Source organism: Cottoperca gobio, unplaced genomic scaffold, assembly GCF_900634415.1.
Source record: "Cottoperca gobio unplaced genomic scaffold, fCotGob3.1 fCotGob3_35arrow_ctg1, whole genome shotgun sequence".
Lineage (NCBI taxonomy): Eukaryota > Metazoa > Chordata > Actinopteri > Perciformes > Bovichtidae > Cottoperca > Cottoperca gobio.
Window position 1 is genome coordinate 2,501 of NW_021166957.1, and position 14,164 is coordinate 16,664.

Genomic DNA, 14,164 nt, shown 5'->3' on the forward strand with positions numbered 1-14,164 from the left:
GCTGGTGCTGTCGCAGGTAAATCTCGTCTTCCAATGTTTGGCTTTGTTATCAGATGGAGACGCATCAGACTCTCACACCTGAGGCAGGTGTGACCTCACACATCAAAGGAACATTTAAACGATCCCTTATATTTAAAGTACTCGCGCTGTGGAACCGTTGTAACTGCACCAGGTGTGAGACTCTGTTCGGCTCTGTCGCTGATACACAGGTGATCATTTCTCTTGCTGTCACATCTCAGGCTCGGGTTAGAAGCTCGAGGTCCGGTCTTCTGCTCCGCGGCCCGACTGTGTCCCAGAGACAGAGCTCTTCTCTGGACGCCCACAGCCTCTCGCTGGCCTGCCTGGACCTCGCCTCGTCGTCGGCCTCCGTCCATCTGCTCAGGAAAATGTTCGGCCCTCCGGATCCTACAGGACATTCGGAGGACCTCTCCGCCGCCCTCGCCCTCCCCGGCTCGCTGGAGCCTTTTCTCGGGAAGAAACTCAGCGAGGCGGGGGTCCAGCTGGGCCTGGAGCTGGGGCTGTCGCTGGGGATCGGGCTGGACGAGAGGCTGGGCCTGGATCGTAGAATCGCCCGCACGTTTGCAGAGGTGGAGGAGAGAGTGAACCGCCGCGTGGCTTGGTTGAGGGTGGAGCTACAGAGAAGGGAGGCGGAGCTAGAGCGGGAGAGGCGGGGCGGGGAGCGGCTGAAGAGTGAGAAACAGGAAGTGGAGGAGAGGGCGGAGCACCTGTCCAGACAGGTGGGTGGAGCTGTGGTGGTGGTGTAGTGTTTTGTATTTAAACACAATGCGATCTGATGGAGTGTGATGTTCATGTTCCAGGTCTCTGCTGCGGTGGAGATGATGGAGCGAGTGAAGAAAGATCTGGAAGGGAAAGAGAACGAGCTTAACGAACGACAACAGTCAGTATCCGCCCCTCTCTTTGGTTTCAGGTGTTATAACAACAGGAAGTTCCAGATATGTGAATCCTTTGGTGAACATTGTTACGATATGAGTTTATTATAATTCCCCCCCAGCACTGGGAGTCTTTCTTCTTCACTGAATGTTTCGTTTGTTCGCTTCACGGCGTAAATCTTTGTCCTCTGGTTTATTATCTGTAATGTGGATAATCTGCGTCTCGTTATATTATATATGTCGAGTGCAGAAGCTCGGTACAAAAGGTTTCGTGCTGCCAGTGAACTGGAAAACATCTGCTGTAATATAAAGGTTAAAGTATGAAGTCAGGTTGTTTCTGTGACATCGCTCCTCCAGTCTCCATGAACAGTAAACACTGTGTTCTATATTATTTATTATGCAGCATCGATTAATCTTCTGTCTGCTCATGAAGAAGAGAAACAGGACAGGATGCACAGACAGAGGACACGTCATGTTTAATCTGCATCACACACACACACACACACACACACACACACACACACACACACACACACACACACACACACAGAGCTGTGGTTTGCTGTGATGATGAATGTAAGATGACAGCGGCCCTGAGGGTGTGTGTGTGCGTGTGTGTGTGGCTTCATGTTTCTGCATACTCTTGTTTTTATGAGAATATCTTTACAGAATGATCTGCAAGTAAAGCTCTATTATGGGATGAATAAAACATACAATATACAATATATATATAAAGCCTGGAAATATATTTATATTTAAAATGTGTTCATTTAACATGTCCTGAGTATTTGTTATATATACTGTGTTTGTTTTTCTTAGGGAGATGGTGGACATCGAATGTTTTCTGAGGGAGACTGCAGAGAAAGAGGCCAAGGCCAAATCCAGACTGCAGGTGCTTCCTAAACCCTGACATGAGTCAGCATTATGAGTCCTAAACCCTGACATGAGTCAGAGTTATGAGTCCTAAACCCTGACATGAGTCAGCGTCATGAGTCCTAAACCCTGACATGAGTCAGAGTTATGAGTCCTAAACCCTGACATGAGTCAGCGTCATGAGTCTTAAACCCTGACATGAGTCAGAGTTATGAGTCCTAAACCCTGACATGAGTCAGAGTTATGAGTCCTAAACCCTGACATGAGTCAGAGTTATGAGTCCTAAACCCTGACATGAGTCAGCGTCATGAGTCCTAAACCCTGACATGAGTCAGCGTTTTATGAGTCCTAGGCCTAACCCTGACATGAGTCAGCGTCATGAGTCCTAAACCCTGACATGAGTCAGAGTTATGAGTCCTAAACCCTGACATGAGTCAGCGTCATGAGTCCTAAACCCTGACATGAGTCAGAGTTATGAGTCCTAAACCCTGACATGAGTCAGCATTATGAGTCCTAAACCCTGACATGAGTCAGCGTTATGAGTCCTAAACCCTGACATGAGTCAGAGTTATGAGTCCTAAACCCTGACATGAGCCAGCATTATGAGTCCTAAACCCTGACATGAGTCAGAGTTATGAGTCCTAAACCCTGACATGAGCCAGCATCATGAGTCCTAAACCCTGACATGAGTCAGCGTCATGAGTCCTAAACCCTGACATGAGTCAGCGTCATGAGTCCTAAACCCTGACATGAGTCAGCGTTATGAGTCTTAAACCCTGACATGAGTCAGAGTTATGAGTCCTAAACCCTGACATGAGTCAGCATCATGAGTCAGCATCATGAGTCCTAAACCCTGACATGAGTCAGCGTTATGAGTCCTAAACCCTGACATGAGTCAGCGTCATGAGTCCTAAACCCTGACATGAGTCAGCGTTATGAGAAACACTTCCTCTGGAGCCAGTGTGTCATATTTATTTGCAGTATTTAAGCTTCTTCTTGCAGTAATTTAATGTGTTTGACTTCAGGTGTTTATCGAGACGCTGTTGGAGCGAGCCGACCGTGCAGAGAGACAGTTACTGCTGCTCAGCTCACACACACATCTCAATCACTACACACACACTGACCCGTACACACTGACTGAGGGATACACACCTGCGCCTGGCCGGTGGGGGCGCAGTCTGGACGCCAGCACCGAGGACGTCATCGCAGACAAGATTCAGGGACCCATCGGCAACCGGGTGAGAAAAACAGAAATATAAACATAATATTAATTCACAAATACAAACGTGGTGTTGTGAGTACAGGTTTGTTTCCGTCTCCTCCTGTCAAGACAAACCACGTTTAACGTTTAACAGATATATGCACTATTTTCTCTCCATAGTAAATAGCAAGTAAGTTAAAAAAAAACTTAATTAAGCAAGAAATAACCAGTAAGATCAAGACATGTCAATTAATACCATTTAAAAAAAGTAAGAATAGGATAAAATAATGAATACTAACAGTTGACCAATATCACCGGTATGGTCCTTTAAATTGACAAACTCTACTCACTCTTGTTCGTCATCTCTTCCTCCTTCAACATCCGTCGTCCTTGTTCTTCCTCTTCCTCCTGCAGAGGAGTTACAGTGTGTCAGGCTCCTGCAGACTGGGAGAGCAGCTGTACAGCCAGCATCACTACAGGTACCTGAACACATCACGATGAGTTTAAAGTACAATAGGAGAATCATTTTTACTTTAAATTTTCCTCATAATTCTGCACAATTTCACTAATAACTGATTGTTACTGATGATTAATTCAGGTTTTATGGTTTCATTTCTCTCTCTGTCTTGCAGCGGTCTGACTGGTCTTATGCGGACCTCGTCTCTGGGTTCAGGGGGGTGGGACGGTGAGGGGGGGCTGGGCCACCCCCACCACTACACTCCAGCCTGGACTCGAAGAGAAAGGCCATGGTACGTCAAAGAAAGTTTTAATTTAGCCGATTTAAATGGAAATATCTCTGGTATTAGCTTATGTTAGCATGCTAAGCTAAGTACCTTATTGCAGCCTCACAGAGCTGCTAGCATGTCTGCAGACTCTGGTACTTTCTCAGATTGTTTTAAGGATTTTAAGAAAGCGTATGTAATATATAAAACATTAAAAAAAACAATAAACTTAAACTTAATATTTTCTCAATCATTTATGACCCCTTAAGATTTATCTTAAATGCAATAAAAGAGCACTTAATAATTGAACATTTATCAAACTCATGGCAATTTAAATGAAAAAGGATAAAAATCCATCAGAGAATCAGATACATTACCCAGAATGCAGTGGTGGGGTGTGTTATGCTAGTAGCCGCTAATATAGATGCATTATTAAGTTTTATTTCTAGCTTTGTTTTCCTTTCATCGTGTCTTCTTCTTCTTCTTCTGTGTCTCCAGGGTCAGGAGCCAAAGAAACCGTCGCCAATATAGCACCGAAGAAGAAGAGGAGGAAGATGAAGAAGATGAAGAAGGAGAAGAAGAAGAGGAGGAGGGATTCTGGACCAGCGCTGAGATGAGGAGACTCGTCTTCGCCAGGACACACACACCTTGCTCAGGTAAACTGCATCTCTGTATCTGGTTGTTGCAAACACTTCCTGGTTCCGGCTCCTTCACAATAAAAGCCTTTCCTTTTCCTCCCCCGCAGAAGCCCCGTCCTCCCTTCGCTCCACCCCCTCCCATCGTCAGCTGGGTGCGGACACCTTGAGGCTGAGGGCGGGGCTCTTCTGCGTGTTTCCGTATCTGGATGTGCGCTCCTTGCTGCACGCCGCTGAGGTCTGCTCCGATTGGCGGTTTGTTGCCAGGCACCCGGCGGTCTGGACACGCCTCCGGCTGGAGAACGGCAGAGTGTCGGCCGAGGTAGACGAGCCGTCGCCATCATGTGACTTCATCTTCATCAAAATGTTACTTATATCATCATCTCTATAAGAGTTGAATATGCCATTAATGAATATGATGAAGATGTGGTGAATCTTCATCCCGTTTGTCTCACTTATATATTTTGTTTTAGATCATTTCGGTATCATATTCAAACTTCAAACTGTGTGTGTGTGTGTGTGTGTGTGTGTGTGTGTGTGTGTGTGTGTAGTTCCTGACCACTCTGTCTCAGTGGTGCACTCAAACTCAGTCTGTGGTTCTGAACAACCTGAAGCCTCGAAGCAGACGAGCCGACGAGACGCGAGAGGATTACTACAAGAACACACGGTAACACACACACACATGTTCGTCTGTCTGTACTTATGGTCCCGTGTCAAACTTTAAGGGGAAACGTAAGCTGTTTTGTGCAACCCTTACACCTTAACCGAAAGTCTTAACCTTCAAACAGGCTAAAATGTCCTCACAACGACAGTTTAAATTTGATTGTCCTCACAAAGAATATAAGCAATACAAGCACACACACACACACACACACACACACACACACACACACACACACACACACACACACACACACACACACACATCTCAGGGATTACACACTTTTTTCTTCACGTTAATGAAAATGTAGCTGAAAGCCTTCATGAACAACATGAGAAGAAATGTGCTCCCCGCGTGCATTGTGGGTATTGTAGTTGACCTGGGTGTGTTCTGACTCAGAGGCGGCGTAGAGCCGGGGGTGGAGGCCCTGCTGCGGTCTGCAGGGGGCAGTCTGCTCCACCTGTCTGTCTCTCAGTGTCCTCACATCCTCACTGACAGGACGCTGTGGCTCGCCAGCTGCTACAGCAGGAACCTGCAGACACTCACATACAGGTGACTCTGTTTACCTGTCTGTCTGTTACCTGTCTCACTGTTATAAATCATAATATTTGCTTCAGTAATATAAAGAGTAGATGTAAATCTGTTCACTTGTGGGATTTAGAATGCAAGAATTAAACAAAATAAAGGTGGTAAACATAAAACTGGAGGTATGATTTTATTTTGAAGGAAACAATTCAAAGTCTTTTTTGTAAACCCAATAATTTATGTAGTTTTTGCTTTTAATGTAATAACTTATTGTTCTTTATTTATTTTTATGTGTCAATAAGGATCAACATTTTTTATTTTCTGTTTACCTGTCTGTCTGTTCACCTGCCTGTCTGTTCACCTGTCTGTCTGTTTACCTGTCTGTCTGTTCACCTGCCTGTCTGTTTACCTGTCGGTCTGTTCACCTGTCTGTCTGTTCACTTGTCTGTCTGTTCACCTGTCTGTCTGCTCACCTGTCTGTCTGTTCACTTGTCTGTCTGTTCACCTGTCTGTCTGTTCACCTGTCTGTCTGTTCACCTGTCTGTCTGTTCACCTGTCTGTGTATGCAGGAGTTCATCAGATCCTCTGGGTCACGAGGTTCTCTGGGCCCTGGGTGCAGGCTGCAGGAGCATCAGCAGCCTGCAGGTGGCGCCAGCTTACCCCTGGTCAGTGCACACACGCACACGCAAAACACACAGACACACAGACACACACACACACACACACACACACACACACACACACGTACACACAACTCACCATCTCCTTCTCTCTTTCAGCCAACAACCCACTCGTTTTGGAAGCCGCTGCCTGCAGACGATTGGTCGATGCTGGCCACACCTCCTCTCGCTCAGTGTGGGCGGGGCCGGCTGTGGGACTCAGGGATTGGTTGCTTTGGGTGAGATACATAAGAAAGAAAGAAGAAGTTTACTGTGAGGGGCCGACTATAGAAATGGTGTTTGGATTCATGCAAATCTTAAAGACTGTACTTCAACTTGCCAAACATGTAAAAAGCGAAAGCCTACAGACCAGTCCTGAAATGATAAGTTCCTTAATAATTTAAATAATATATAAAGTACAAACACCAACCATCTCATAATAATCCACGAATCAAACCAACGAGCGACAGATGAATCAATAATGGAAGAGTGGATCCGACTCTTCAAACAGAATTAAATATACGTTTAAAAGAAGTTCTTCTGTGGAACTTCATTTTACACAATTGTGATGTCAAGAAAATATTACAATTCATACATAATAAAAGATAATGATGTGTGTGTGTGTGTGTGTGTGTGTGTGTGTGTGTGTGTGTGTGTGTGTGTGTGTGTGTGTGTGTGTGTGTGTGTGTGTGTGTGTGTGTGTGTGTGTGCAGTGAGTAGCTGTGCTCACCTGCAGGTGTTGGAGTTGGAGCGTGTTACTGACCTCGGCCTGCAGGTGGCGACAGAGCTCTGTAAAGCGGGACTGAAGAGCGTGGAGACGCTGATCCTGACACACACACCCGTCAGCGGACAGGCCATCCTACACTTCCACAGTGAGACACAACCGTCCTGCACACACACTTATTATCCGCACACTGACATGCGAAGGACTAATTAACATGCGTCTCTGCAGGTGTGTGTGAGAACATCAGGTGTATAACGGTTGAGGTCGCCGTGTCGGATTACTTCGAGGAGCCGGACACGCAGGAAGCTCAACATCTGTTTGGAGAAATACTCAACACGCTGAAGGTGAGAGTGAGCGAAACAATAACACTCATTAAATCCTGCTCTCTGATTGGCTGGTTAGATCCACCTCCATTAATAATAAGAGCTCAACACGTTCAAGTCCAACTGAAACTCAACTGCATCATTTTCTTCTCGTTTCTGCTACTAAACAATCAAGCTGTGTCGTGAGAACAAACGTTGGTTTTGCGCTAATTGATCAGATGTTGCGTAAAGCAGTGACGTCAGCGTCGTATCTCAACGATGTAAATTCGCACATACCAGCTAGAGGTGCTTACGCCACCGACTGGAGTGTGAAACTAGACCGGAGCATGTGCAATCCACGCGCTAGCTAAACGTACAATCCGCGCGCTAGCTAAACGTACAATCCGTGCGCTAGCTAAACGTACAATCCGCGCGCTAGCTAAACGTACAATCCGCACGCTAGCTAAACGTACAATCCGTGCGCTAGCTAAACGTACAATCCGCGCGCTAGCTAAACGTACAATCCGTGCGCTAGCTAAACGTACAATCTGTGCGCTAGCTAAACGTACAATCCGCGCGCTAGCTAAACGTACAATCCGTGCGCTAGCTAAACGTACAATCCGCGCGCTAGCTAAACGTACAATCCGCACGCTAGCTAAACGTACAATCCGTGCGCTAGCTAAACGTACAATCCGCGCGCTAGCTAAACGTACAATCCGTGCGCTAGCTAAACGTACAATCTGTGCGCTAGCTAAACGTACAATCCGCGCGCTAGCTAAACGTACAATCCGCGCGCTAGCTAAACGTACAATCTGTGCGCTAGCTAAACGTACAATCCACAATCACAAATTTTAGGCTACATGGGAAGATGGTGAAGAGGACAAAACTCAACCCTTGCGGGACGTTTGGTCTTAACATCGGCACTCGGGCCGCCGGCTGCTGTCACGTGAAATTAACTTAAACTTTATTATTAACAAGTTACTAACGGTTTGTTTGTTTCTTACTTCAGGTTCTTCAGAAGCGTCCTGGTCTGTGTGACGTCCTGCAGGTTAAAGCTGCATGATCCTGCTCACACACACACACACACACACACACACACACACACACACACACACACACACAGTTAAGTCTTTTTTGCACTGTAGAAAGGAAAACCTTTAATCTCCATTAACACAAACCTTTAAACTATTTTCTAAAACACTTTTCTTACTCTATTTTTGACAAAACCTGAACTTCAGCAGAACCTGAGTTCTTTCCGAACAAATTCAACTTCACTTTAAACCCTTTTTCCTGTTGAACGAAGCTAAATTCTCCCTTAAAACAACCATATTCCCCTTTAACGAACCCAATCTGTAGCTTTAGCTCCCGGTCTCCCCTTCTAGCATCAGGAGACCAATGTCACCAACAGCATGTTGAGAAAATCCTTATTCTACCTTTAAAAGCCATAATTCTTGTTCTGAAGTCATAGAAAACCTTTATTTGTACCTTAAGATCCAAGTAAACCCTTCTTTAGCTTTACACTAACAATAAGCACAATATATAATATATAATATATAATATATAACATACGTGCACAATATGTACAGCAAAGACGTCGATCACATGTGTTGTTGTGAAAGTGTCTTTTTATCATCAACAATAAATATTTTTCTCACCAGTTTGAGACTTTTGTGTCATTAATGAAGCGCCAACATCTGGAGTCAACAAGAACAAGAAGACACATGTGGAACATCTGAAGTGGAACAAATCTAATGTAATGATAAAGAATTGGTTTTATAAAGAGAAATAAATAGAATAACAGATGTATTCTTTTTTTATGGGACGTCCAGTGAACTGAGCACTCGACTGTGTGTGTGTGTGTGTGTGAGTGTGTCTGTGTGTGTGTGTGTGTGTGTGTGTGTCTGTGTGTGTGTGTGTGTGTGTGTGTGTGTGTGTGTGTGTGAGTGTGTGTGTGTGAGTGTGTGTGTGTCTGTGTGTGTGAGTGTGTGTGTGTGTGAGTGTGTGTGTGTCTGTGTGTGTGTGTGTGTGTGTGAGTGTGTGTGTGTGTGTGTGTGTGTGTGTGTGTGAGTGTGTGTGTGTCTGTGTGTGTGTGTGTGTGTGTGTGTGTGTGATAAAACGGGCTGAGATAAATAGAACGAAGGTCGTCGTCAGATGTGTGTACTTCCTGTGGGAGTGAGTGAAACAAACGACCTTTAACCCGACAGAGAGCGAGAGCCGGTAAACAAAGTGTGTGTGTTTTAACTGCAGCAGTTGGAGGGAAAGTGTGTGTTTGTTTTCCTTCAGTGTGTGTGTGTGTGTGCGGTCACCATGGTTTTCCTCAGACGGACTTCGCTGCTTCGCTACTTGCTGCTGTCGGCCATGTTGGCTCTGCTCCTCTTCATCAGCTCCTTCTGGCTCCGTGAGTTTCGTCCGTTGCCGTCGAGGGTCACCGAGTGTCGGCCATTTTGGCTCCAGTTCTCTTCCTCGATCACACTCATTGGCTCAGCAGCTATTAAGTTATTTACTTTTTAATATACTTTTACTAAATCAAGAGGGAAATCTTTTACTTTGTATTCAATACCTTCGTCTCAAAGTTAAAGCTTTTGAGATTCACATCAGAAACATAAACGTAGAAATACATTGAGTAGTTTCTTTCTTTAATTTAAAGTTATATTTACATTTCTCTTTGGCACTGCGTCCACCATCTGTGTCGCTGTCTCCTCGGTGTGTGCTCACAGCGTGGCGCCTGGTCGCCAAGTTGTTATACCGAAACATCCCGAACAGTACAATAAGAAAGTCCGGCTGCAGGTTCTGTGCAGACACACACACGCGTCACACGTCGAGTGGGTACGAAGTGACGACTGAGCATGAAGTCCAGCTGAGGCTCTTTGTCACATTTCTGTTCCAAAACAGATTTATATTAATTTATATTTAGTTTAGTATAACTCTCCAATATCTCACCATAAACAGTTAATTACTCAGCAGTTGTTTCTTTGTCTCTTCAGCTCAGGGTGGAGACTGCGGCAGCTCCTGGCAGCCATGTTCGAACTTTTACCACCAAACGGTACACACACACACACACACACACACGCATGTACCTTGTGAGGACTCCGCACCCTGACCTTAACGCCCCCTAAAACTTAACTCCAAACTTTAAATATTATTTATTAAACTCCCAGAAAACTGCAGGTTTGCTGCAACTCTCACTTGTTTAAATTAAAGTCTGCCGCTGCCTTTAATTAAATCAAATAACTATTAATATTCTACTTTAGCTTGATTTAATGATCTAATCTCTGTTGGCTGTTTTTAAATTGTATTTAAATGACATTTTATAATGAGTTTCTTTAGTTTTTTATAACGCACTTCAATGTGCTGTATAAATAAACTTGCCTTAAATATGCAACAATTAGTTTGCAACAGTTAAAGTTCAGAGCAAAAACATATAAAGCTGTTCGATATGAGAACCTTTAACTCATTTCTTTCTTTCAGACTGAGCCTCCATTGGTCCCTGAAGAGGCCACGCCCCTCATTAAAGAGTGTCCCGGCCAATCGTTTCAGGCCTGGCGTCTGCTACAGTATTTAAAGCTCAGCCTGGCAGACGCTGATGACGTCCTGCTGGAGCCGTACCTGCAGAGCTGGGATCAGCTCCTCAAGTACACAAGAAATCTTCCTTTTAAATGTGAAGTTACACATTTAGGAGCGTTAGCTTAGCACACAGACTTGAAACAGATCTAAATCAAGTCCATATGATTCCAAAGTGACACTCTGAAGTCTACAACCAGTTATTGCAGCAGCAGCGTAACACATCTGGGAACATTTTAAGTAAATGTTTGGACCAAAAAGGAACTCCTTTAGTGAAAGTAATTCTCATTAACCGTTTGTATTGTAACTACAGTTTCCAAATCAGCTTCTCGCATATCTTCAATGTTTGCTCTCCGTGCATCTAACTTTCTACAAGTCCGTGATAACAAGAAGTCATAAAACAAAGAGCTTCACAGTTTTCAGATACGTGTTGGATCATAGCTTGTGGAAATCAATCTGAAACAACAGGAGAAATGTCATTCAAACATGTAACCTTAAACTGTTCTTACGAGGACCCTGTATTTATTTTATATCTTTATTTCTGATGGTTCAAACTTCAGGTTAGATTACACACACTTAGGATGAGAACTAAACGATGTGTAAGCGTAAAGTTTTCTTGGGTAACAAGTTTAAACTTCCCCAAATGTATTAAAGCGCAGGACAGAGCCGCTAGCGTTAGCATAAACTATGATAGCATCTGGGGCTCGTTTCCCCCATAAAACGAACGTAGTTACAGGAACACACCAGAAGGGCACCGAAAACAGGCGGAGTAATGATGTGGCTACTAGGTAGGAAACCAGTTAGCCGGACATGCTACCGTTAGCATTTAAAAAACTGTAAAAATACTCACAATAGATAGTGTGCAAACACGTGACAAAACTGTGTGGTGTATGCGTGCCATGCGACGCCATGTTGGATGATATACAAATCAACAATGCCCTCTAAAGCGAACAACAACAGCAATACAACTTTGCGGCCTTATTTACCAGTCAGCGATGTGGAGAAGTAAGGTCTTACAGTGTTCGGGTATATCATAAGCACAAATGTGTAACGTAAACATTGAAGACATAGCTTTAGCATGAGCTCTTACCAGATATAAAGTGGACGCCACACACACGGGTGAATTGTGCTTCTTCTTCTGTTGAATCCTCACGAGTTATGTTGCTAAACCAGCGTACGGCGTTCGGACAGCAACTCATCCCTCTTTTGTGGATCGTTGTTTGTGATGATTTTAGGAAATCTAAAGAAGCGTTTCTCTGGGTCACGAGTAGCGTTATGACCACAACTATACACTGCGCACACGATTGGTGTTTTCTTTCAATCTTAGACGTTTAAATACAAAGAAAATTACGAAGCGTTGCAGCAACTCCCACGGAAACGGGCGCCGTCTTGGTTGTGTATATCATCCAACATGGCTGACTTACGGGTTGGGACGTAAGCGTGACGTCACATGCACACGATCTATAGAAGAAACAGGAACAAGTTGATCTGATGGTTCTTGGATGAATCTCTCTTTCAGTTTCATGGAGTCTCTCGGGACAATGGTCGGTTTCTTTTCTCTGAAGGTGAAGGAAAAGGTCATACTGATACAAGAGCTGTCACTCAAACACAGCGCAGAGGCTCATGGGAAACGTGGTCTACGAACCCCAGAGTCGTTTGGACTAAAGAACGGGGTGAGTGCCGTGAAACCCCGGCCGGATTATATGAAGTTTTTAGCTGATTCTTCTTGTTTTTTCCTCTTGAGGCGTATCGTTCGGTTCGATCCATGGTGGGGGCGGAGCTAAAAGAGGGCGTGGTCCACTTCTCCCGCCACACAGATTCGGGATGCAGGACGCTGCTGCGGCTGCATCGATCTCTGCTGTGGTTGAAGCTCATGTTGGAGGGTTTGGCTGAAGGACCGGCTGTGGACGGACTGTACAAAACCCCCGGAGAGCTTTGCAGGTGATGCTAACAGGCTAAAGCTAACAGCTCATGATATCATGCTAACACACGGCTCCTCCTCCCTCAGGGACGCCTACAAGGTGGCGCTGGCCCCCCACCACCCCTGGGTGCTGCGTCAGGCTGCAGAGTTGGTCTTCCTCGCCCTCCCGGACAGACGGTACTTCCTGCAGGTGGTGTGTGTGCAGAGCCAGCAGGAGGCCACGCCCGTCCTGCACACCATCATCCACGCCCTGACGCTCGTGCACACGCAAACGCAGCGAATCCTTGCCGAACACGACATGCTGGAGCTGCCCTGAACGCAGCACGACGACACCCTGACTGTACGTCGTGTAGAGAGCTTCAAGTGTCAGGAACCGCCATCATGTGAAAAGTACTGTGCAGTACTTCAGTAAATGTACTTGAACCACTTTCTCATAAACTTCACAAAAGTGGGAATTTGTTTTCCACAGAAAGTATTTATTTTGGTGACACACACACACACACACACACACACACACAGCAGAGCAAGAAGCATCATTTACAGTGACGTGCAGCATGTTAGCTCTTTATTGTGCTGCAGAAGTAAAACCAGGATATTTGCGTGAATAGTTGAACGACATCTGTCGAGGAAAACATGCACTTTAAGGCACCATGCTGCATTCAGGACCCCGTGGGATTTGTAAGTTCCTTCATGTCACATTCATCCAAAACATTTATAAAATAAATGCACTATTAAAGGCTGATTACGTCAATTTAAACTGCTCAGTTTGAGGAAACGTCCCATTTCCCACATGCCCTGAATGCAACATTAAAACGGCAATAAAAACAAAACGAATTTAACACGAGTAAAATAAAAGTAAAAACAATCACTGACTTCAGAGTTTAACAAATATTTGTTTGCAGTGAACACAACATACAAATAATGTGATTCAACTAAAGCATCAGTTTATTAAGTTTAATACAATTCAACTTCTTTTCTTCTTAAACTCGTAATAATCAAACTAATAAACTTTAACTGGCGATTTATTTGTGGATATTCGGTTTATAAGCATTTAAAACAGAAACAAAGTTGTTTGTTCAAACTTAATGTGATAACCAAGTTTCCTTTTGAATCAAAGGCTTTAAATATTAGTGCCAAAACAAAACCTGCGAAATCAAATAATTCAGATTATTCTTCTATTGATGATTAATTAATGATGAGTGAATTATTTTAATAAAAATAAAGTTTTACATCACAAAGTCATCGTCTCAGTACAACAGAATAAGTAATGAATTACACAATTACATTTTGAAGAACTTTGTTTTTGTGTTTTAACAAGTTTTCCATTTAACAAAATAAACCAAAATTCTAAAATGATGAAAGTGTTCTGAAAAACATTTAAATCAGTGATTGAGCAAATAATCCAACATTAATAATCCATCGTTAATAATCCAACATTAACAATCCATTGTTAATAATCCATCGTTAATAATCCAACATTAACAATCCAT

General features: G+C 44.1%; 2 protein-coding genes across 3 annotated transcripts in view; both read left to right on the forward strand.

Annotated features, from left to right (window-relative positions):
• The window catches only part of LOC115005749 (F-box only protein 41-like), a 10,884-nt gene extending 2,047 nt beyond the window's left edge, over window positions 1-8,837 (forward strand). Inside the window, exons 2-17 of the mRNA XM_029427702.1 lie at window positions 1-16; window positions 240-737; window positions 819-898; window positions 1,710-1,782; window positions 2,789-3,001; window positions 3,379-3,443; window positions 3,597-3,713; window positions 4,185-4,342; window positions 4,432-4,643; window positions 4,873-4,988; window positions 5,382-5,534; window positions 6,077-6,172; window positions 6,287-6,405; window positions 6,880-7,038; window positions 7,119-7,234; window positions 8,202-8,837. The exon at window positions 1-16 is cut by the window's left edge and continues 153 nt beyond it. Coding sequence (XP_029283562.1) covers window positions 1-16; window positions 240-737; window positions 819-898; window positions 1,710-1,782; window positions 2,789-3,001; window positions 3,379-3,443; window positions 3,597-3,713; window positions 4,185-4,342; window positions 4,432-4,643; window positions 4,873-4,988; window positions 5,382-5,534; window positions 6,077-6,172; window positions 6,287-6,405; window positions 6,880-7,038; window positions 7,119-7,234; window positions 8,202-8,255 — 2,245 coding nt within the window. The 3' untranslated portion in view covers window positions 8,256-8,837. The remainder of the gene's footprint in view (window positions 17-239; window positions 738-818; window positions 899-1,709; window positions 1,783-2,788; window positions 3,002-3,378; window positions 3,444-3,596; window positions 3,714-4,184; window positions 4,343-4,431; window positions 4,644-4,872; window positions 4,989-5,381; window positions 5,535-6,076; window positions 6,173-6,286; window positions 6,406-6,879; window positions 7,039-7,118; window positions 7,235-8,201) is intronic.
• Window positions 8,838-11,008: 2,171 nt separating this feature from the next.
• Window positions 11,009-13,683, forward strand: LOC115005750 (ceramide-1-phosphate transfer protein-like). Of its 2 annotated transcripts, XM_029427705.1 has the most exons (4): window positions 11,009-11,031; window positions 12,273-12,426; window positions 12,498-12,694; window positions 12,762-13,683. In XM_029427705.1, the coding sequence occupies exons 2-4, from the start codon at window positions 12,277-12,279 to the stop codon at window positions 12,988-12,990; spliced, it is 576 nt and encodes a 191-aa protein (XP_029283565.1). In that variant the 5' UTR covers window positions 11,009-11,031; window positions 12,273-12,276; the 3' UTR covers window positions 12,991-13,683. The 2 variants fall into 2 exon arrangements, with proteins under 2 accessions (XP_029283565.1, XP_029283563.1); XM_029427703.1 differs by lacking the exon at window positions 11,009-11,031 and having other exon boundaries at window positions 12,159-12,426.
• Window positions 13,684-14,164: the final 481 nt, after the last annotated feature.